Source organism: Schistocerca piceifrons, chromosome 8 (assembly GCF_021461385.2).
Source record: "Schistocerca piceifrons isolate TAMUIC-IGC-003096 chromosome 8, iqSchPice1.1, whole genome shotgun sequence".
Lineage (NCBI taxonomy): Eukaryota > Metazoa > Arthropoda > Insecta > Orthoptera > Acrididae > Schistocerca > Schistocerca piceifrons.
Window position 1 is genome coordinate 109547746 of NC_060145.1, and position 25895 is coordinate 109573640.

Here is a 25895-nt window from a genome sequence, read left to right on the forward strand (position 1 = left end):
TTCAACTGGCACACCAAACTGGTGAACAAGAGTCTAAATAGAAGCCTTAGACCCGCTTAGCAATTTTACATATGACCAGAATTTTCTCAGGTTATTATGATGTAGAGGAATATGACCCCATAATATTTCCTTCCCTGGCTACACTGTGGGAAGAGGGACAACCCAGTTCTCCGGGTGAGGAAGGGGGAGGCATTTTCCATCAAGTACCTGCACTTTGGTAGCCCCTGGCAACACAGAGACCACACTTTGGTGCCTGAGTGTGTCCATTATGGCCGATGTGTGGGGTCTCCAGACAATGGTTTACTGGCCAGGTGGCTGTGGCTGGGTGGCACTGGTGGGGAGAGCCCCCATTCGGAAGATTCACACATGAAGTGAATTAAACCCTCTTCCCTAGTGGCCGCAAGGCCCCAGCAGTGTCTTGAGGTGGGGAAGGTTATTATGACATATGACTCCGTACTGTTTTCTTCCCTGGCTACACTGTGGGAAGAGGGACAAACCAGACACGAAATACTTCACCGAATACTTGATATGTACTTGGACTGATGGGGGATACTTTTTTTGCAACAAAACCATTATTTATTGTTGAAAACATTGTAGACGAACTTGAGGAAGTTAGGTCTCTGGGAAAAATATGAACTGGTTCGTTATTAATTAAAAGTTCCTCTGCTGCCCACTCCGTCGTTCTTTAGGCATATGATTGTCTACTTGACATATCTGTTACCATTGCCCCACATAAAACATTGAATATTGTCCAAAGTATCATCCTCTGCAGAGATCTTCACTCCACACAGATGAGGAGCTGCTGAGTAATCTCCTCTGGAGAGGTGAACATTTTGACAGATGTGTACAAAATGAGCCGAAAGATAATCGTGGATACAGGCATCTTTATCTTAGCCCTCGAAGGGAATGTCCTCTTGGAGAAAGTTAACGTCATGGTGTACAGGTGCGATTCAAAACCCCCAGGTGCGATTCAAAACCATATGTCCCACCGTCTATGAGGTGCTTCAGATGTTTACGCTTCAGGCATATGTCATCCCGTTGTCTGGGAGATCCAAAATGTGGAAACTGTGGAGGGTCACTCCATGAAGACAGTCCTTGTGATCATCCGCCTTTGTGTGTCAGTTGTGTGGAGTATCGTCTATGTTCGCCAGATTGCCCAGTTTTCAAGAAAGAATAGAAGATCCAGGAATAAAAATCTGTTGACCACCTGTTGTATACTGAGGAAAAGAAGAAATACGAATGTCTGCATGGATATAATCATCAGTTACACTAACATCACAACCATCACCCCCTCCTCCTCCTCCCCCTGTGCCACCTCGTCGATGGTTGTCCTGCCCACTTCAGTGCCACCCATGGCACCTTTTCATCTGTTGATTTAGTGGTCTCCTCCCCTAATCTTGTATGTTCGCTATATTGGTCACCATACAAGGACCTTTGCGACAGTGACCACTTTTCGGTGATCGTGTTGGTTCCTTGCCACCAGCAGACAGATCGACTATCACAGTGGGCAGTTCACAGAGCCATCTGGCCTTTGTATGCCTCTGCTGTTACATTTGCCACCTCTGTTGGATTGTATTGATGAGATTGTGCAAAGCATTTCTGTCGTGGTCAACCAAGCCACTGGAATCGCTAGTCTTGTTTCTACAGGCCCCCCTCCCCCATTGTCGGCTGGCACCATAGTGGATCAAAGACATTGCAATGGCTATTCAGGATTGTTGAAGAGCCCTGCAACAATTCAAACAAGATTCTTTTCTGACCAACCTTGTAATAAGGCTCATTATCCAATCAAACAAGTGAGAAAGAAGCAGGGAGCACTGTGTTTCCTCCATGGGGATGAATGCCTCTTCATCTTAGGTATGGACCAAGCTCTGTGGTCTTATGGTCCACTAATGATGAACAGCTGTTCTAGGTCTTGTCGTACAGGATGGTCATTGTACCGATTTATCGGTTATAGCAGAACACCTTGTGGCCCACTTTGTGACACCAGCAGCATCCTCTTCTTACCAGGCTACCTTTCTACTGTGGAAGCGACAAATTGAAGACATACCCTTAAGCTTCACTTGCGACCAAGCTGAAACCTGTAATGAAGCCTTCACTATCTGAGGACTACTCCAAGCTCTTGCCTTTTCCTATGACACAGCTCAAGGCCCTGTTTCAATTCTCAGTCAGGTGAACCAACACCTGAATGTTTCTCAAAGGCAAGATCTTCAATTGTATTTTGCTTCAAAGAGCCTTCCCTTCACAATGGCGAGAAAACATAGATGTCCCAGATTCTAACCCAGGCAAGAACCCAACATCTCTCAGCGGTTACTGCCCAGGTAGCCTGACCTATGTACTCTGCAAACTGCTTGAAAGGATGGTTCCCCCCAAATTATGCTCAGTTCTTGAATATTGGAGCATTTTATCTCCCTATCCATGTGGTTTCCATGAGGGACATCCACAACCGACCATCTGCTTCTGTTGGAAGCAGCAGTTTGACAGGCTTTTTTTAAATACCAAAGCTTAATTGCAGTGTTGTTTGACTTGCACAAGGCATAGGACACCTCTTGGCAACACCACAGTTTACTTACCCTCCATGACTGGGACTTTTGAGGCCCTCTACCAGTTTTAATCCAGCAGTTGTTCTGGGCCAGAGTCGGCACTTCATTCAGCTCCCCACCTAACCAAGAGAATGGCATCCATCAGGGCTGTGTGTTGAGTGTAACTGTCTTCCTCATCACCATCGATGGGCTAGTGACCTTTGTTGGGTCCCTGGTGGCCCCTGCATTGCAGGTTGACAATTTTGCCATTTAGCAGCCTCTGCTGAATACCAGCTTCCAGGTGCCATACAGTGGGCCTGTGTGTGGGCTCTCTCCCATGATTTCCATTTCTCTCCTACAAAAATGAGGGTCATGGATTTCTGCCGTCGTACCACAAACCATCCTGACTGAGAACTCTATTTAGATACCCAACAGCTGAACATATTAACACCATCGTTTTTATTTGGCCTCCATATTTATAAAAAGTTGTCTTGGCTACCCATGGTTAGTTGCCAATGGCGGCAGCGTGTTTATTGTAGTAAAAAATACGATAAAATCTAGCAAAGTTATCATGGATTCTGAATATGAATTAATCTGGGTGAAATTGAGTATCAAAGAACAGTCAAAAATGGTGATTGAATGCTTTTATAGACCACCTCGGTCAGGCTCTGTAGTTAGTAGTAGTAGTAGTAGTAGTAGCAGCAGTAGCTTTATTAATCTGTAGATCTCTTTTTACAAGGATATAGGACATGTCAAAGTGTTTACAAGTTTAGACCAATTTAAAATAAGCTAATTCATGTACATATACATTTACAGATTTCTAGTTAGAGACAATCATTAGATTTACTTCTGGTATACAGTCCTTTTTGTACAAATAACTTATTAAATAATGTAATGCCACACTGTACATTCATATCTTACTATCAGTCACTGCACACACTATACACACATTGTTTCATAACACTTCTCTCACTACACATGCAAACAAAAAGAGTGCTTCAGACAGAACTCGCAGAATATCATCAGTAATTTTCCTGATCATGCCGAGGTAATAGGGGGTGACTTCAACTAGCCAGGTATAGAGTGGGAATGTTATGCCATCAAAACTGGTGCCAGAAATAGGGAATCGTGTGGCATTGTTCTGGACGTTTTGTCCGATGATTGTCTTGAGCAGATAGTTAGAGAACCAACTTGTGAGGGTAACATCTTAGACCTCTTGGCAACAAACAGACCTGTACTTATCGAATCAGTTATCATAGAAGAAGGTATCAGTGATCATAAGGCTCCGATAGCATCTATGACAATGAGTCCTACAAGGAATGTTAAGAAAGGTAGGAAGATATATTTGCTCAGCAAGGGTGACAGGATACAAATTTCAGAATACCTCAGCAGTCAGCATCAAATATTCAGTGATGAGAACGAAGATGTGGAGAATGAAGAACAAATGGAAAAAATTCAAAGGCATCATTCAATATGCACTTGACAAGCGTGTTCCGAATAAGGTTTTAAGGGATTGGAAAGATCCACCATGATTTAATAACCGTGTTAGAAATGTGCTATGTGAACAAAGAGCACTTCGTCTCAGATTCAAGAGAAGTAAACACCTAGCTGACAAACAAAAGCTGAATGTAGCGAAAGTGAGTGTAAGGAGAGCAATGGGAGAAGCATTCAATGATTTTGAAAGTAAAACATTGTCAACTAACCTGAATAAAAACCCTAAGAGATTTTGGTCGTATGTAAAATCAGTAAGTGGGTCAAAATCATGCATTCATTCTCTCAGTGACCACACTGGCACCAGAATGGAAAATAACAGGGAGAAGGCCGAACTATTGAATTCAGCCTTCCAAAGTTGCTTCACCGCATAAGATTGTAACACTGTCCCTCCTTTCAATCATTGTATGAACATCAAAACGGCAGCTATTGAGATTACTGACTGCGGAATTCAAAAGCAGCTACAATCGCTTAGTAGTGGAAAAGCTTCAGGACCGGATGGTATACCTATAAGATTCTGTACAGATTATGCGAAAGAACTTGCTCCCCTTCTAGCAGTAATTTATCCTAGATTTCTTGAACAACAATAAGTACCTAATGACTGGAAAAAAGTGCAGGTCATTCACGTTTTTAAGAAAGGTCTATATCGTTGACGTTAATCTGTTGTAGAATTATGGAACATGTTTTATGCTAAAAAAATTATGATGTTCTTGGAAAATGAGCATCTCCTCTGTATAATCAGCCTGGATTCCACAAACAGAGGTCCTGTGAAACTCAGTTCACTCTGTTCATCCATGAGATCCACAGCGCAGTGAACAACGGCGCTGAGGTTGATGCCATGTTCCTTGATTTCAGTAAGCATTTGACACCGTCCCGCATTGCAGTTTAATGAAAAAAATACAACCTTACAGAGTATCAGAGTAGACCTGTGATTGGATTCAAGACTTTCTTGCAGATAGAACTCAACACATCGCTCTTTATGGAACTAAATCGACAGATGTAAAGGTAATATCCGGAGTACCACAGGGAAGTGTGATATGACAGTTTCTGTTTTACAATATATATAAATGATCTAGTAGAAAGTGTCAGATGTTCTCTAAGGCTGTTCACAGATGATGCAGTTGTCTATATCAAAGTAGCAATGCCAGAAAATAGTAAGAATATGCAGAATGATCTGCAGAGAATTGATGAACGGTGCAGACTCTGGCAGTTGACCCTGAACGTAAATAAATGTAACATATTGCGCATACATAGGAAAATGCACTACTGTACAACTACACTACTGATGACAAACAGCTGGAGACAGCGTCTGCCGTAAAATATCTTGGCTTAAATGTCCAGAGCAGCCTTAAGTGGAATGACCATATAAAACAGATAGTGGGAAAAGCAGACACCGGACTCAGGTTCATTGGAAGAATCTTAAGGAAATGTAACTCATTCACGAAAGAAGTAGCGTACAAGGCACTTTTTTGCCCGATTCTTGAGTGTTGTTCATCTATCTGGGATCCCTATAAGATAGGACTGATAGAGCGGATAGAGAAGATCCAACGAAGAGCGACACGTTTCGTCATGGGATCGTTTAGCTGGCGAGAGAGCATTACGAGATGCTAAACAAACTCCACTGGTAGACGTTACAAGAGAGGCATGCATCACGGAGAGATTTACTATTAAAAGTTCAGGACAGCACTTTTCAGGAGTCAGACAACATATTACTTCCCCCCACATACATCTCGCAAATTGACAACGAGGAGAAAATTCGAGAAATTAGAGCCAATACAGAGGCTTACTGACAATCATTCTTCCCATGCACTATTTGCAAGTGGAACAGGGTTGGAGGGATCAGATAGTGGTACCGAAAGTATCCTCCGCCACACAGCATTAGGTGGCTTGCTGAGTATGATGTTTTTGTAAATGTAGATATGTGTCACCTGAAGACCAGGTGCATGCAGAAGCTCTGCTTCCTTGCTCCATATTTACTGGGACCCTGGTTTCACCCCAACTGGACTATGGTTGCCAGGTTTATGGCTCAGCAGCTCCTCCAGCATTAAAACTGTTAGACCCAGTCTGCCATTGTGGTGTATGTCTGGCCAGTGGTGCCTTTTGGATTATTCCATAGATTATCTCTTTGCTAAAGTTGGGATCTTCCTTCTTCAGATTCAACAGTACCAACTCTCGGTCTCCTATGCAACCAGTATTCTTCAATTCCCTGAACATCCCACATATCCCATTCTCTTTGCATACGAGAGATATCGTTGTCCAGATACCTGCCCTCGAGTGGGGGTACCAGTTGGAATGCACTTTGCTTCCCTCTCAAGATCTCCGTCTTACCTCCCTGGACCCCTGGACTGTACTCCCATGTTTTCTTCGGCACTCCTCCTTGGATGTTGCCCAGGCTATGGATTAGGATCGATCTCTTCCAAGGTCATAAAATCTCGATCGCCTCCATGACCTTCTGGTACCTGATAAGTCCAGTACCAGGGTGCTACCATCTTTTACAATGACAGCTCTAAAGCCGTGAATCAGATCTGCTGGAATGTAACGCCATTCATTGCCGGTAACATGTAGTGCGATTGTGGCAGAGCTGATAGCCACTAACAGTCTCTTGACAATGCACCTCTTGACAATGTTTTAATACGAGGGCCGTTCAGAGAGTAACCTCCGGTTGATTTAAAAAAAAATACACCAAGTTAAATAAAAATATTTTAATATATACATCTTACAACTACATCTTTGCACTATTTTTCTACATAGTCTCCATAGCGATTGAGCCACTTATCGTATCTCTTCACAAGCTTTGAAATTCCTTCTGCATAAAAATCACCCGCTTGTGCCTGGAGCCAGCCTGTGACCGCATCTTTGAGCTCTTCGTCGTCATCAAACCGCTGTGACCCGAGCCATTTCTTCAAATGCATGAAGAGGTGATAATCACTTGGCGCCAGGTCTGGGCTGTAAGGTGGATGGTTGATAACGTCCCACTTGAAGGACTCAAGAAGGGCCGTTGTTCTGCGAGCAGAGTGAGGACGGGCGTTATCGTGCGAAAAAACGATACCGGAAGTCAGCATACCACGGCGTTTGTTCTGTATAGCCCGTCGTAACTTTTTTATTGTTTCACAGTAGGCGTCTTGATTAATGGTCGTACCACGTTCCATGAATTCAACCAACAACACCCCTTTGGCATCCCAAAACACCGTTGCCATCAGTTTTCTGGCAGAAAAATCTTGCGAGGCTTTTCTTGGTTTGGTAGGCGAATTTGAATGTGCCCACATCTTTGATTGTTCTTTTGTCTCAGGGTTCACGTACTTAATCCAGGTTTCGACACCGGTCACGATTCTGTTTAACAATGGTTCTCCTTCGTCCTCATAACGTGACAGAAAGTCTAATGCAGAGGCCATTCTTTGAGTTTTGTGGTGGTCGGTAAGAATTTTGGGCACCCATCGTGCACAGAACTTACGGTAACCCAATCTTGCTGTCACTATCTCGTACAAGAGAGTCTTAGAAATCTGTGGAAAACCAGTAGACAACTCCGACATTGAGAAACGTCGATTTTCACCAACTTTTGCATCAACTGTCTGAACGAGTTCGTCAGTCACCAATGATGGTCTACCACTCCTCTCTTCATCATGAACGTTTTCTCGTCCACTTTTAAATAAACGTACCCATTCACAGACAACTCCTTCACTCATAACTCTTGGTCCGTACACGGCACAAAGCTCACGATGAATAGCTGCTGCAGAATATCCTTTGGCTGTAAAAAACCTTATGACAGCACACACTTCACATTTGGCGGGGTTTTCTATTGCAGCACACATTTCAAACTGCCACAAAAACTAAATTAGCACAGTACGATGTTCACTCGACCACGGCTTGATGCCGACTGACCTGTTGAGTGCGTGAACGCACAGATGGCGTCGCTACTCCCCCCACAACCCGCACTGTGGCCAATCGGAGGTTACTTTCTGAACCGCCCTCGTATGTACCAGATTAGTGGGCTATTCTTGCCACACTTTGGTCTCTGCTATTCATGATCTTCCCGCTAACCTTCGTCATGTTGCCTGCTCAGTTGTCTTTCTGCGCATCCCACGTCATGTGGGTACCTGGGAAATGAACCGACTGACAATTTGGCTCGAGTACCACTTACTCGCTCCCTGTTCACTTTGCTGCTCCCAGGTGCAGATTTGCAGGTGCACATGACATCTGGTAAGCAACTGCCTCATCTAAAAAACTCTGCACAATCAAGGAGATTACTGCAGCATGGCACTCTTCCTTCCATTTCTCCCAGAAGGAATCAACAGTACTATGTCATCTTTGGCCTGATCATAAGCGGTTAACCTTGTGTAATAAGCCACCCCACATTGTGGTTGTGGAGACTTACAGACAGTGGCTCATATCTTGGAATGTCCTCTCTCTTTGGGCCTCCATGCTAAGTATTGACTTCCAGACTCATTGCCTCTAATATTGGAGGATGATTTTTGCATGGTTGACATGTTTCTCAGTTTTCTCCATGAAAATGGTTTTTATTCTCAGTTATGTGGTTTCAATGTATTGCTGGAGAGGGGGGGGGGGGGGGGGGCAGGGTGATTGAGGATTGGGTGTCTCCTGGTCTGGGGTTCACTGACCATACAGCCTTGACTAAGCTACTGTTTCATCCCTCTTTTATGTTGCTTTAATTGCTTTTAGATTTAGTTTGCCTCCTTTCTTCCACACCCAGTTTGCTGTTTTAGATGTCGCACTCTGTTGAGAAGTGGGCACTCTTGATTGTAACGGATCAGGGGTGTGACAGTTGTGGTGTGGGATGTTTCCCGTAACATGCAGAGCTCCAGGGGTGCCCACCTGCTTACTTCCTTGTTTCCTTCATCTCGCTTTTATTATTGAATATACCACAGATGTTCATTACGTATTTAGCATTCTGCTTTTTTATGTCATGAATCTCCCTACTAGATCAGAAAATATTCTTGGAGGACATCTCTGCTTACGTATGCACCACTCTTGGATCAAGGGACCGATGACTTCTTTGTTTGGTCTCTGACCCCCACCCCCCGCCAGTCAACCCACTCACCAATGCAGTTATCAGTTTCAATTTGACACCTTTTCGTGTCGTCCTTTAATACATATTTGTTTCAATTTTGTGGTCTTTGTAGTTTTCTCCGACCACCCTTTATCTGGGAACACATAATTTGTTTTGGAAGACAGGATTCAGGTGTATGAACGATGGCCCATCCAACAGAGTTGATGCTTGATGATGATGGCTTCAGTGCTAGTAGAGTTTCCTTCTTCCATAACACTTATGTTAGTGTGTCCATTTCACCCTTAGGATCCTTCTCAGAAAGTGCTGGTGATACTTTTCCAGACATTTTCTGTGCCTTATGTAAGTAGTCTAGACTTCTCACCCAAACTTCATTTCATTTCATTTCATTTCACCCAAACGTAAAAGATGGTATATACATATAGCTTGATGGCAATGCTCATATATGCTTCTTCAGATACATTTAGGATTGCTTGCAGATCTCCTTAAGAGTTGGCAAGAATGACATTATCATCCGCATATTGAAATTTAATGGTGATTGTAGTGGATATTTTAGTCTTGGCTTGTAGTCAGCTGAGATTGAACAAACCACTATCAGTCCTTTATGCTATTTCTATGTCCTTTGGCAGTTTCCCATTGACAAGATGAAGTATAGTTTCAACAAATATTGAGAACAGAGTGGGAGCTATCACACAACCTTGCCTCATACTCACTGTGATTTGAAAATTCTGTCCACGGGTGTTGTTGACAAGAACCATGTCACTCATGTTGTTATGCAGCAGTCTAACAGTGTTAATGTACTTCACAGGACAGCCTGCTTTGGTTAATGTTGTCTGCAAGGCATCTCTTTTGATTGAGTTGAAGGGCTTTGCAAGATCTATGAATTACATCTGCAGAGAATGTTGCTCTTTGCACTTCCCCTGCATTTGTCTAGCACAGGAAATCATATCTGTAGTACTGTGATTAGGCTGAAATCCACAGTCTTTCAGACACACAGTCTTCAATGAGAGGTATCAGGCAGTTGGATAGAATTTGATCACGCATTTTTCCAGCAGCAGACAGGAGGGATAGTCCACAGTAGTTAACACTGCCAGTTCTATACACTTTTTTGAAGATAGTAACTATCAGTGCTCCATGTTTTGACAATGAGAATTAATATTCGTCCAGTGAGGATTCGTCCACCTTCCCTGAAATATTCATCAGGGATTCCATCTGATCCAGTGGCTTTGTTGTTTTTAAGTTGCTTAATAGCTTTCTCAACTTCTTGTAGAGAAGGAACTTCATCAAAGGGTATGTGGGTTTTTATGGAATTGTGGAAGATGTTTCTTTGATCTGCGGATCTTTGTTCAAGAGTTTGCGGGAATGGTAGTTCCACCATTGTTAATGGAATTACTGTCCAGGAGAGTAGAGCCGTCCCTAGATTTAAATAGTTTGAGACATGGGCCATCTATGGTTTTTGCCATGCTGAAGAAAGCTTGAGTGGTGTTAGTGTCTGCTAGGTGTTGCATTTCTTGAGATATCATCATCAACCATTTGTTTTTCAGAGCACGAGTTTTCCTCTGCGCTTCCGCCTTTGCTTCTCCATATTCTCTTTCTTGATAATTGACTTAGGATTGCTCTGCCAAACCTGGTGCGCCTTTCTCTTTTTGTTTAGTTGTGCCTGACTTTCATGGTCATTTTCGTCAACATAGAACACAGTACGCAACACAGAAAATCAGCAAACAGTATACAGAATGTAGCAAGAATTATGAGACTCAGAATACCTAGTGCAGATGAACAGAACATCCTTAGTTTCAACAACTGAAAAATGAAATTGCAGAAAACAAATGGACACTAATTTTTCAGTCAAGGAATCATTCTTTTGTAATAGACACTATCTTAGTTTACATGTATATTCAAACTGATTCCCGCATTATTTGATCTGATCAATTTTCTGCTTAGCGAACTATTTTAGAAATGTAGTATAAGGTGTGTTGAATACCAAGAGTGGAAAACAACCATTAGACAGTGTAACCATGTTACTAGAACTGCGATTTCTTATACCTATAAAATGATTTTTCCCATTCGACAACCTGTGTTCAATCGTAGACTTTGATTCAGTTTGAATTGCGATACCTTAAAATAAAAGAAAATCTGATATAAATCATTTCTTTTTCAAGTCCTATGGATTGATTTTTTATGGGCAACATGTTCTTGCCCTCTCAGCAATGTATTAGAAGAGTAAATCAGATGTCCCGCATTTCATTTGTATTGACTCCAGTCAGATTTTGAGAAATGTGTATCCCATGTAGGTACGTGGATCTAAGAGATCTCGTCAAATAAAGAAATAAAATAATGGAGGAAATACACCTTGGAACTTTCTGACAGGTTAAAATGCTCGTTAAACAAGAACTCAAAACTCAAATCTTGCCTGCATGACAGTTTTAATGTGCCAGGAAGTTTCAAAACAGCGCACACTACACTGAAGAGTGAAATAATTGATTCTGAAAATACATCTTGCTTTTTGTCACGGAGCTATGTAAGAAGAAGAAGAAGACACGCACTTGCCAAATTGATATTATTGTGTCTCTTTCGATGTGTCGGATAGGTCATTTGCATAAAGTCATAGTTATGAGGTTATTGCTTGTAGCTTCATTGTGTCTCAAGTTTCACCTGTGCTTGACAAATATCAGCAAAAACTAACAGAATAATGGAACATACTGATGGAAGATAATGTTATGATGAAAGGAGGGCAATGAGTAGTGGTCAGGTACCACAATGCAGTGGTTGTTACTCAGATCTTGAACTTCGATTCTTTACTGGAAAGTGTGCAAGTTGTCCCACCCACCCCCTACAACACAGATGTGGAGTAGTTTTCACTTGATTCAAGAAAAGCTTAGATGCACTGCACACATTTGAAGTATCACAGTTTATTTAATTGTTGCAGTGTTGAAAATAGTTGTGTGAAATGAGATTTATTACACAAATTATGAATAAAATCTTATTACTTCATATCTTTGTGTTTTTATTGCTCATATTGTGTTATTGTTTTGCATTTTTTAATAATTTTATTATTTGTTTATAACCACATTTTTGCAGGTGGTGCTGTGCTTTGATCGAATTTTTTGGGACCCAAGTACCCATCTGTTTGGACATGTGGGAAGTACAACAGCATCACGAGGTGAACTGTTTCTCTTTTGGAACTTATACCGAGCACCTGTACTGCTTGCCTTAGTAGCTGGGGAAGCAGCTGCTATAATGGAAAATGTTAGCGATGACGTCATTGTGGGACGCTGTATAGCAGTTCTGAAGGGTATCTTTGGAAACAATTCGGTTCCACAACCAAAGGAAACAGTAAGTCATTCTTTTAAATATTAATTTGCTAGCCACCCTTGTGTGACTATTGTCATGGAGTTTTCTAGACTAAGAATAGACATTATCTTTCAGGCATAGAAACGTGCGTACTACTTTGATTTGTGTCGCGTAACTCCTTCTGAGTGATGCAGTTTTTTTTCTGTTAGTGTATATTTATTGACAGTTCAATCACCCATAATTTGGCAATCAAGTTAATAATAGTGAATGTCTGCCCGGCAGGTGTGTGGTTGTTTCAAGTATATGTCTATCCCAGAAAAGGAAGGGAAGGGGCAGACCATTCCTACAATCACAAAAGGACTGGTGATGAGGGAAGGTGAATATTATAGTATGTTTACAGTGAGTGAAAGGCAGCCAACTTTTAAACTGCTCTGCTAGCACCCAGTGAGATGTAGTCTTTATCTGGATTCCCTGTCATGAATATCACTGAATGTTGGTGACACCTCTCCTCCAGCGTGTGACACTTCGGAAAAACAATATGGATGGCAACCAAACCCAACACTGACGGCATATATTTCAGATCAGTAAGTGTGCCTGCGTGGAGGTAGAAGAGGCTTTGTTGATAGCTCCAAGCAGCTGCTGGATATCATGAATGATAGTCTTTAGGACACTACAGTGGTTTTCATTTATTAATGCTGGGTTAATACCTTTCTTGAGGCCACTGCTAACTCATTTTCCTATGTCCATCTTCCCCTAGAATCTCTTGTGCCAGCCCTATTGCATCCCATAGAAGACAAGTGGAATTTAAAAAAATATATGGCCAGGACCATATACAGGAGAAGTCTTCTTAAGTAAATAGAACGGATGGAGAAATTGATGTTTGTGACAGAAGTTTAAGACACAAAACCGCATGTTACAGGTATTGAGTAAAATGTCTGTGATACAGTTCTTTCTGACTAGCAAACTTCAGCACCTCATTGCTGATACGCTGAAACAGGTCATTGATTTCAATAGCCATTGCAGTGTATAGATATGCTGCAGTTATTCTCCCCTACTCTTCATAAGTAGAGTACAATTTATGATCACTCACGCTGGTGGTAATGAAGAGTCTGGTGCAACAAAGAGGTGGTTCCTGAGACTAGCGATGGCAGAGTTCCTGAAGTCAACAGCTAGCCATAAACGAAGTCCAGATCATAGCAAAGTCCTGGTAAGCATACACAAACAGCCCAGGGAGCAATTCAAATAAAAAACAAGCAAGATCAAACACTACTGAGCAAAGGAACATAACTAAGGCTTCAGCAAACTAGCAAGACGGGTGGCAAATGTCAGGGTGCGGTATTTACAGAAACATTTGAGTCAGTGGACACTTGTGACTGCAACAGTGTCTTACACGAGAGCAAGCTGTGGCTGGAGTAAGTAGGCTGAGTATCTCTGATCTGTTCTCCATATCAATACTCAATGCGAAAAAGAATGATGGAGGCCAAGTTTGAGGGCAAGAGGGTGACCAAGAGCAAGATGGATTAACTCTCTCAAGATCAGTATAAGAAGAGGGAATCAGGAATGGAATAATAGTTATAGAAGAAGGATGGGGGAAAGACAGGGCAAAGTGGAGAAGTACCATAAATGCTGGATAAAGGGAAATGAAGACAACAATGATCTGATAAATAAGATAGGTCCCCTCTTATATTTACTGTTTTTTAGCTCATGAAACTAAAATTTTTGTTAAGAGCTGCCACTTAATTTGCAAAAGAGCAAAACTCAACAACAAGTACATATGCCGTCATATTGCTCAAAAGATATTGGTACAACACAGCTTCTATATTCCTGGAATTAATGTTTTTATGCTATTTACAACCTTTTTTTATTGGTCCTGTAAATTTCCTATGTTCACAATGTTAATTTGCACCCAATTTTCCGTTAACATACTAATAAATTTCCCGTGATTTATGCTTTATGAAACATTGTTCATCAAAAACAAATTGACATAATAAACATTAAATGATGTAAGTGTAGTGTTGGGTAATGTTTACAAATGTTATGCAGGTAAGTTTCTTGACACAAGGTGAACTGATAAAAATCTGAGGAATTCGTGCTTTATTTCTCTCAGCTGCCAACCTCTACTTGGCATGGTGGCTCATGGGGGTAACTTATGTTCATTCAAATAATGACCAGTCACAACAGCTTTCAACCCCTACAGCACATGTACAACTTTGTGATTGTTGTGGTCATGACACATCAGTTCAAAAGCGTATTTTGCATGTTTTATTCTTTGGCTGCTTCTCGTAGTAGTTGACACCTTTGCATTGCTCAAATGTTTCTGGTTTAAACAATGAAACACTGTACCAGTTAAGTATTTTTTCATGCTTTTGCAAAACGTGTTTCAAGAATTTATTCTCGTTGTCAAGTGCAAATATATATGTAAGTATTTTTTGTGATATTTCATATACAAACAATGTGAGTGATGGTCTCTCTCTCTCTCTCTCTCTCTCTCTCTCTCTCTCTCTCTCTCTCTGTGTGTGTGTGTGTGTGTGTGTGTGTGTGTGTGTGTGTGTGTGTGTGTGTGTGTAATGGAGGGGGCACAGTACCTTATAGCCTCAAAAAGATGACTAGATTGTTAGAGACACAAAACAGCACATGAGCAAAAATCACTCAAAATACTGACGTAAATATTAGTGCTTGACATTGAGGATAAATTCTTGAAAAGCATCGTGCTAAGCATGAAATAATATGTAACTGATGTGGTGTCTCATTATTTAAATAATGAATAACTAAATTGCAGGCTTTCCAAAAACAACGATTACACTGAATGAAGTTAAGTCAAACATTTCTCCTTCCTAGACAGTTACCAGTTCCAGTTATGCCAGTGGGTAAACATAAAACAAAATTCAGATATCCTTTACCAAATAATAAATCGGTCTCTAACAAGTACTTTGACACCTATTATGTGCACACAAAATAAATAAACTATGGACATGCAAGGGGGGATCCTATATGTAACTTTTATCACTTAAAAATTTATTTCGCACATTTTACATTTTTCCACATTTTACATCATTTCTTTGAAGACCCTTGAAACGTGCAAAAGTGGTGTTTTACTGTATGTACATTTTAACTGAAATAAAACCCATTCAGATAGTGGGTGAGACAGCATGCATCTCTAGGCCTAAACTCCTTAGATTATTTTCTGAAGGCCTTCAAAAATTTGTGTGTCCAGTGGCGTAACACCACCCCCCAAATGCCGATGAGATTGTTTTGGTGCTGGACAGTGATTCAGATTCCATTGTCGATGTTTCTAATGCATATGCCAATATGGGTTGAAATATGTCGTGTGTAGCACTTCTTTACACATCATTGGCACCTCCCTTCCCCAGACTAAGTGCCTCACACACTGATAAAATGCATTGCTCTTTTGCTGCCTTTTGCTAATTTCTACCTTCATCCTTGCATTCTCCTTAACTATTAATTTGTACGTTCTCTTCTCCATCTTCAGTAGTTACTGTTGTTGCTGTTGTTGTTGTGCATCCTTTACTGTTAGTGTCCTGCAACTCAATATTGTCGCAAATAGCAATAACTTTATCTCCCTTCCTCTAGAAGATTCTCCTGTCTCTTTGACGAATTCATCCATACCATTATAAATGATAATGGTGACCCAACACTTCCTTATCACAGCCATATAACTGACTAAATCAGTCACTTTTACTAATCTGGATCTGGACACAGCAAGAAGACTGGACTCCAGATGGTCACACGGTACTACTATCGTGTTTAGCTTATGGCTCTGATGCATCGTACTGCATCTGCAACAGCAATTGGAGCATCAGTTGCTTGAACAACTTCAGTTATTTATTTCCAAACTTCCTTTCGCTCCAGCATTTGCATACCTTTTCTCTGGGAACACTGTCATATATCTTTACTAAATCAAGAAATGTCATCAGCAAATCTTTCCCACACTCCAGGTGCCTTTCCATCAACTGTCTCATATTAAAGATTGAGTCCAGTGTTGATCCACCATGTCGAAAGCCATACTGCTCCTCTTACAACCGACCTTCTACTTTTTCCTTCAGTCTTCTTTCCACAAACCTTTCCATTATTTTTGCTACTTGTTATATGAATGTGATCCCTTGATAGTTATCACATACTTTTTTCTACCTCCATTCTTGTCTGCTGGAATTATTATTAGGTTTCCCTCTTCTTCAGGCACACAATTCTGTGTCCATGTGAACACAAGCAATGTATATAACCATTATAGCCCAGTAGGTCCAGCCAGCTTTATCATTTCCACACTTTCAGCTATCCTAGTATCTTTAGTGTTTTCATTCTTTTACCTGTTAGTTTGACTTCTAACATATCCATAACCAGATCCCCCTTGTTTGGTTGTTATTCTCTTTTCATCACTATTTTTCATTTTCAGTAGTTCGGCGAAGTACTCTTTCAATCTTCCTCTTATCTCCTCTGGTTGAGTTGTTAGCTGTCTGCTTTTGATAGCTTTGTGTTAGTACTTTCATTCCTCTTACATTTTACTAGGGTAATCCCAAAAGTAAGGTCTCCTATTTTTTATAAGTACATAGACCTGTTTATTTCTACAATGGTTTACTTCAGTTGACAGCTTGAACATTGAGCTGTTTTTCGACATAATCACCATTTCTGTCGATGTATTTTTGTAGACGCTGTGGCAGTTTTTGTATGCCCATGTCATACCAGCTCGCTGCCATGCTGTTCAGAAAGTTATGATGAACCTCTTCTTTCACCTCGTCATCGGATCTGAATCGCTGGGACCACAATTAATGCTGATGGGTACTGTGAGACTCTGAAAAAACTCAAACGGGCAATTCAGAACTGGGGAAGAGGAATGTTGACCAAGGACGTACACATTCTCCGTGACAACGCTCGCCAACTCATAGCTCGGCAAACCGTTGCTCTCCTGCAACAGTTTCAGTGGAACCTAATCACCCACCCACCCACCCTATAGTCCTGACTTGGCGCCCAGTTCCCTAGGTTAAAAGAACATTTGGCAGAAAAGCGATTGAGGATTGAGGGAGCTAATGTTCTTTTCTTTATTTTTTGTTTCTTCTGTGCAGATATTTACTGTCCAGGACTGCTGCACATTAATGTGCATGTAGCATTTACTTTAATCAGCCTTGGATCCTACTACAAGTTCATGTCAGTTATTCTCTAGGGAAAGCTGTCCAAGTTCTCTATAGAGAAGTCCAAAATCTGTTTGGTTTTATGCCAGCAGCCATTCGACAGACTGCATTTGTTGGCTTTGTTCTTAAAAGTTAATCCCTGCACAATATTTCTGCGATGAGGACGAATGAGTTATTCTCAAGCACCCAGTCAATTAACCATGTGCTCGTTCTGTGTGCTATGATGCTTGATGTATTGTGCTGTGTTTTTTAATGTCTGTTTTGTTGGCATCATAAACCTCTTGTATGAATAAGGGGAATAAATTCAGGGTATGATTTTGGTTAGAAAATTTAAAAAAGGAAATGGGTAGATTAAAGTTACATAAGTTAGATATAGTGGGAATTAGTGAAATCCAGTAGCAGGAGGAACAAGACTTCTGGTCAGGTGAATACAGGGGTATAAATACAAAATCAAATAGGGGTAATGCAGGACTACGTTTAATAATGAATAAAAAAAATAGGAGCGTGGGTAAGCTACTACGAACAGCATAGTAAATGCATTATTACAGCAGAGATAGACACAAAGCCCACACCTACCACAGTAGTACAAGTATATATGCCAACTAGCTCTGCAGATGACGACGAGATTGAAGAAATGTATGATGAGATAAAAGAAATTATTCAGATAGCGAAGGGAGACGAAAATTTAATAGTCATTGGGGACTGGAATTTGATAGTAAGAAAAGGAAGAGAAGGAAAGGTAGTAGGTGAATATGGAATTGGAGTAAGGAATGAAAAGGAAGCCGCCTGGTAGAATTTTGCATAGAGCATAACTGCCTGTAATGTGTGGGTAACATACAAAATAAATATGAAATTTACGCAACCTTTGCCATTAATAATATCAGAGTGAATGTTTTCAAAATATGTAATATATCTCTTGTTCGTTATGACTCTCTTGTATTATAAAGTAATGTCTGTATATTAATAATGATGATGAAGCTGTTTTAAAATAGTAGTAAAGCCACTCTCTCCTCACAGATAAGGCATGAGAACACCATTTCTTTGCTCTTTGACAAAGTATGTAAGTATGTTCAGCACTCTATTTCTGATTCACTGTGACAGGTTGTGACAAGATGGCGAGCAGACCCGTGGTCCCGAGGTTCCTACTCATTCGTTGCCGTGGGATCATCTGGAGCAGATTACGATATTTTGGCTGCCCCTGTTACTCCAGGCCAACCACAGCCTCCTCCAGTTACTCCTGCTTCACAGAGCGGTAGCAGTGGCTCCAATGGTAATTCTGCAAATCCTTCAGCCACTCCACCACCTGCCCAACAGCAGCAACCACCTCCTCGTTTGTTTTTTGCTGGAGAGCATACAATTCGCAATTATCCTGCAACTGTTCATGGAGCATTTCTAAGTGGATTGCGGGAAGGCGGGAGAATAGCTGACTACTTCACCGGATGTCCATACGCACCTCCAGCTGGTAGCACTACCAATTCACAATCAGCTGCAGCTTGATTATTTTCATGCCCTTAGCCTGGCTTTACTGCTAGTAGTGTTGTAATTTAAAACAGATTTTTGGAAATTGAATACCTAACACATTACTTTCCCTTTGGCCCATCATAAGTGAAACATGAAACAATCACCAATACAAATTGTCATCTACCGTACAGATCAGCTTTTTTCATATTTTTATCTACTGTGCAGACATGGAGTACATAAGTACATTGAAAGAAAATGAGAAGTAAAGTTGGAACTAATGCATGTAGTTTTAGATGTAAAGGACAAAGAATGATTTTGATGGGGATGAGCTATATTCTGTTCCAGGATGATGTATGTAGGTGAATATGAGACTTTTTTTAATGGACCTGTGTGGTGTTGTGTTAGTTATCTTTGTATGTTACTCTTAGTGCACAAGATAAAAAAAGTTAGAGGTGACATCATGTAGTTTTCTTATTGGCAAAGAAATGTAAATATTTGTGTGTGTGTGTGTGTAAAATTGTTTTCTTTCTTTTAACTTCTTTTTCAATTTTCCCAAAGATGACTATTCAGTATAACTTGTCTTTGGTTAAGGAGTGACTGAATTTAGTGAATTTGTGTTCTGCACTTCATGCTGTATAAAATTGTATTAATTGTTATTTTTGCATATTTTGTCAATTAAGAAACTTTACTATCTAAGAAATACAGCTGGCTTAAGCAAAATCTCCACTTTATTTTGCACTCGATAAAATAATGTGACTGGATGGTCTGTTAACGGGACCTATATTATAATACAGAGACTGGATTTAGTTATGGAGTGCCGAAGTTGTTGTTTGTGTGTACTATCCTGTTGGATCCAACTGTGCTGAGAGGTTATGATAGACCTGATCATATGGAGAACTGATGTTCAATACCTAGCACCACCAAGTCAACTGTGCTATTGAGAGAATATAATGCAAGCCACTCAGCCTCTTTAAGACAAATGAAGTAGCTAGCGAAATGCATAGTCCACAGGTCATAATTACAATCTCTCGCTGTGATGTTGGATGAGTCAGTGTTACAATTATATGTGGTGTGATAGGAACATGCAGCATGGTGACTGCTGGTGGTGAACCAGCAGGTCCTGAGGTATGTGCCACAGAATGCTCACACCCATGGCCACCTAGCAGCATGTGACCCAGTTAGATGTGCCACACTGCGAGTGACATCTGCGTCACAGAAGCTGACTGGAACACTTGCAGAAGACATCAGCCCCCTCATGAAAATTCCCGTTTGTGCAGGTGGCACCACAGCGCTCGCATGATCATAGAGTGGAAGGCAACAGTACTGCCCCAGTCATGGACTGTTGCACCATCGGCAGGAGTTGAACTGCTGCTGAAGTGAGCCAGGAAAGACCCTCCAGTGGAGAGGCACCAAGTCTGGAATGTAGACTTGACACTAGAAGATAATGCAAACTTGATGCCAGAAGATGTTACAGTTGTGGAAGCCCAAACACATGGCAGGTTTTTGCTCTCCCATATCACTCGGTTGCTGGCATAGCTGTCTCATCGTGGTAGGATTGCCGGAGTGTGGATATGTCTGCTAAAAAGTTATTATTATTTATACGGGATAGTGGATCATTTCTTGGGCCAATGTACCATTTTCAGTCACTTTACTGACTACATTTCTGCAGTCATTCGGTGGAGAAACCACTTGACTTCTTCTCTTAGAACCCTTTCTTACCACTGTGCTGGCAGATTTGCAGAGCTGGGTCTTAACTGTGTCACCAACCATGTTGCTGTAGCAAGTATTAGGTGACTTGAAACATAAGGTTACATCTGTGTTACACTAATTAACAGATCATTAGCTCTCATTGTCATCTTGGCAACTGTCTGTAGACCACTAACACCTTAGCACTTGAGGTCTCATGTCCTGCTCAGTAGTGTTACAACCTCCTAAACACTGGGAAATACGTTTCTGGACACTAATTGCATTATGATGCCCACACACACACAACAATTACTACTTCTATTTTCCACTTAACTTACAAACTAAGGATGATATAGCAAAACTCTTTTCTCTCCATAAATTATCCTTAACAAATCTCCTTTAACATTACATGGTCTTGAGGAGTTACCTAAAAAAAAAAAAAAAAAAAAAAAAAGAAGAAAAAAAAAAAAGATAGCCTCATTGAAGATGGGAGCCAAAAATATAATTTAATACACTTTATAGTTCAGTGCGAAAGAGATCGATATCAGTCATTTAGTACTTTTTACTTCAAAGGCACCCTCTTCCTCTGCTTTCATATCAGATGAACGAGTTAATTAGCTATGCATTTCTTAGACAGTGGGAGACCAATCACTTTGGTATGAAATATCTCAGAGGTGCTTTAGCATCATTTAAAGAAATCAATGATGAGAAAACTCAGTTAGCATTGGCTGATCGCCATCCAATAATTCATCACCAACCTCTATTATTTGAACTCTGAAATAAAAATCTATAAGCACAATCAGTATTAATTGCATAAGGAAAATTCGAATGAGTGATGGAATTGTATTAACAGTTACGGCAATTTATCAGATGTTACAGTAATTATTCAAGTAATTTAGCATACATGGTGAAACTTACACGTTGAGTATAAAACATCAGGAGGAGAGAATGAGTGAGCTCACAAGCTCCAGACAGTAGAAGTGTGGTTCTTATTCCTTTTCCCCGTGATGTTATACATTTTCTTTACAAGAATCAACACAGATTAAATACTGATGCAACTCTATAAAATGTTAGATATATATATTTTCTACATAAAGGTGGAACTTTCAAGGGTAAAAGGTGTGAGAAAAGGTGACTGACAACACTGCAACAATCTGTGTTCTACTTCTGTAGACCAGTGTGCTCATCCCTTGTAGATGCTCAGTCCCAGTTTCAGCTCCATACAGCCATCACGTGATTTTTGAGAGTGCCATCAGTGAGGTTTTGTTTTTGCTTTGTGTTATGAAAGCGGAACAGCAAAATTTAGAGCAATGTTACGCCATCAAGTTTTGCGTTAAACTTGAGGAATTTGAGAGTGTAACCTTTGATATGCTGAAACAACCCTACGGGGAACTTTCCGTGTCAAGAGCACAAGTTTTTCCTGACACAAATCATTTTTGGAAGGCTGAGAACACATTGAAGATGAACCTCACTCAGGTAGACCTTAAACCTCAAAAACTGATGAAAACATTGAACATGTGCATGCTCATATGATATAGATCCTCCGGAACAAATTGTCAGCCAAGTGTTAAGTGCTCAAGGCCAAGTGTTAAGGCTCAAGAAAAGGGTGGATTAAGTGAGACCTGACATTGCAGACAAGTGGATACTGGATTATGACAATAACCCATGTCACACGGTCACATCTATCACAGAATTTTTGTCATCAAAAGGTATTCCTTTGGTTCCACAGCCCCCTGTTCACCTGAACTGAGTCCTTGTGACTTTTTCTTTCCCAAAATTGAAAAATGTGGGTAAAGGACATCACTTTGGGACTCTGGAGAACATTCAAAAGAATGTGACTGACATGTTTAATGCCCTACCAGTTGAAGCCTTTCAGTGCTGCTACCAGTATTGGTAACAGTGACTCTGCCAATGTACAGCTGCCAAAGGGAACTGTTTTGAAGGGGACATTATTGTTGCTTAAGAAAAATAAAAACTTTGATAGATAAAAAACTCAGTCTCGTTACTTTTCTCCCATATCACATTTGTCATTAAAATATGGGTTTCTTCTAAAATGACACAAATTTCAATCACTTTAAAAATAATATTCCACTGCCCTCTTGAATACTTGGAGTCACTGTGGTAACAGCATACACTACAAGCATTCAGCTGTTAGAGTTGGGAGAGGGGAGAGTAGTGTTCTTTTAACACAGTATATTCACATTAATTTTTACTAATGACTATTATATTTCAGACCTGTCTCTTATCCTTTGCCTATCCCTAGCCCATCTTTTTTCTTTTCCTTTCCATTTCCCCCACTTAACAGATGCTGGCGGTTAAACCACGTATAGGGTTGCGGAGGAAATGCCAAGTCCATATACCAAACATCTAGTAAATCGGCAATGCCTGGACGATAAGGTGGCAGCCCCACCGAGGCAATCGGAAGCGCTGGGCCAATCACCCGCCCTTGTTAAATAATGTGGTTACTGAAACCGAGACAAGAATACAAAACCGGATGTATAAATTGGTGACGACCTTTGACATGAAAAGGAAAACGAAAATTGGTTTTTGAAATATAGAAACCTTGAGGGAGAGTAGCAAGTTGAAACAAGTGACTAGACTGAAACCCTCAAGGAGTTAGAAAACATGGTCGTCCCAAACAGACCTGGTAAAGGACGATCGAGAGAGAAGCTGCGGAGGATGGGAAAACCCGGAGTGAAGTGAAAAGACTAACTAGAAATAGTACCAGGTGGAGGAATTTAGTCACGGCCCTATGCTCCAGAGCAAGTCATTACATTTCACATAAACAAAGTTATGTGTGGTTGGTCTAGTTCAGGTTTCTGCCAGTATGATTAGTTTTTAGAACAACATTAGTAATTGTTTTAGTATCAATAGGATTGCATTTTTAAATCCTGCCCTCACCATTCAAGCATGGCTGACGGGAAAAAAATGATGACCCAATGAAAAAAACTGCAAAGAGGGGGAAAGATTTTCATCCGCCACTGTCAGGTGGCACCATTGAATGAACTCTTTGCTGTGGATGTCGGGGCACAAGTCTGGAACTGTAAACATACTGGACGCTTGACTACAAGCCAGCAGATTGGTTGACTAATGCACTTCTCACCACCCATCTCGGGAGTACATGAAACATTTGATCAGGCAGTATCAATGTTAGTGTAATGATTTGAAATGCGAAGCTGCCCTAACATAAAGTCACAAATCTTAAGATGGCATGTCTCCCTGCTGTGTTTGACACTATTGCATTAGCTTAAAGTAAACTATTCTCATGTTTCACACCTTATGTTCATTGTAGCAGTGTTTGTAGCTACACAAATGTTGTCCACAGGCAGTGAAGAAATGTCACTGTAATGCCGTCAAATACTGAATTTACACTGGATATCTTTTCTCACACCAACAGAGTTTAAATGTACAATGACAATTGCCTTTGCAGTCTCATTCTTGGCATTCACCGACAAAGCAGTGGTTCAGTTTGTGACCATGGTTGCATTGCGTTTTATTTATGCTTATGGGTATGTGGATACATCACCACTTGCAGAATCTGCTGGGACAAAAGGTGTCCATGGATTATGGATTAACTCACCTACCATCCAGTCTGTCTGAGGTGAGTAACATTGCACAGTAGGTTTTCATATGTTTTGAGTGTTTGCACTTCCGAGTAACATGACTCGCATGAGTGTCCAATAACTTTTCATGTAACACTCCATTTTCACATCAAGCCATTTGTAATTTTGACAAAAAATAATTGTGTTTGTTGTTATACATACAAACATACATACATACATGTGTATCTGGTGTGTTATTCAGTGACGTTGTGTAAGCATATGTTGGTTACCATTGTTCTACTTCTCCTGCTTATAAATGCCCTGATTGCTTATAAATGCCCCGATACATAACCACAAATCAAATGAAAGAAACAGAACAAATAGAAACCAAACAAAATTGTATATGTGAAAGGAAACTTGCACGAAAATGGTATGAAAAAAGAGAGAAAATACTACCCTAAAGTTAGAATGCAACACATCTTGAATAATTCGTGGTCCATCATTACATCTAGAACAGTGTCATTTATAAATAAAGGATTAGGTAATTTTGTCAAAAGATCGAGGGATCAAAATAAATTTCTCAATCTTACGCAAGTAGAAAATCATGAAAACATACTTAATGTAGCATAATAAGTGTAAAAAATAATTGTGCCTTGCCCTCATCATAGCGTACTCGCTATTTACAATGAGTAGACAGACAAGATGTGACTTATTTAATTAGCTGGTTAGTTAGTTGCATGTTCCATGGATCATTTTGCATAAGACATCATAATGATGTGGAATGAGTCATTTTATATTCACATTGCAAATTAACTTGTAATATGTTTACATTGTGACCATTGCTCCTTTTTATATACACATACAAAACGAAGAATGTGTGTGTGTGTGTGTGTGTGTGTGTGTGTATATATATATATATATATATATATAAAAAATACAAAGATGAGGTGACTTACCGAACAAAAACGCTGGCAGGTCGATAGACACACAAACAAACACAAACATACACACAAAATTCAAGCTTTCGCAACAAATTGTTGCCTCATCAGGAAAGAGGGAAGGAGAGGGGAAGACGAAAGGAAGTGGGTTTTAAAGGAGAGGGTAAGGAGTCATTCCAATCCCGGGAGCGGAAAGACTTACCTTAGGGGGAAAAAAGGACAGGTATACACTCGCACACACGCACATATCCATCCACACATACAGACACAAGCAGAAATATGTCTGCTTGTGTCTGTATGTGTGGATGGATATGTGCGTGTGTGCGAGTGTATACCTGTCCTTTTTTCCCCCTAAGGTAAGTCTTTCCGCTCCCGGGATTGGAATGACTCCTTACCCTCTCCTTTAAAACCCACTTCCTTTCGTCTTCCCCTCTCCTTCCCTCTTTCCTGATGAGGCAACAATTTGTTGCGAAAGCTTGAATTTTGTGTGTATGTTTGTGTTTGTTTGTGTGTCTATCGACCTGCCAGCGTTTTTGTTCGGTAAGTCACCTCATCTTTGTATTTATATATAATTTTTCCCACGTGGAATGTTTCCTTCCATTTTATATATATATATATATATATATATATATATATATATATATATAAAAAAAAAGAAAGATGATGAAACTTACCAAACAAAAGGGCTGGCAGGTCGATAGACACACAAACAAACACAAACATACACACAAAATTCTAGCTTTCGCAACCAATGGTTGCCTCGTCAGGAAAGAGGGAAGGAGAAGGAAAGACAAAAGGAT

General features: G+C 40.5%; 1 protein-coding gene across 4 annotated transcripts in view; it reads left to right on the forward strand.

Annotated features, from left to right (window-relative positions):
- The window catches only part of LOC124711559 (lysine-specific histone demethylase 1A-like), an 83824-nt gene extending 64439 nt beyond the window's left edge, over window positions 1–19385 (forward strand). For all 4 annotated transcript variants that reach the window (XM_047241695.1, XM_047241696.1, XM_047241698.1 and 1 more), the window contains exons 10-11: window positions 12112–12366; window positions 18570–19385. In XM_047241695.1, coding sequence (XP_047097651.1) covers window positions 12112–12366; window positions 18570–18965 — 651 coding nt within the window. In that variant the 3' untranslated portion in view covers window positions 18966–19385. The remainder of the gene's footprint in view (window positions 1–12111; window positions 12367–18569) is intronic.
- The last annotated feature ends 6510 nt before the right edge of the window (window positions 19386–25895 follow it).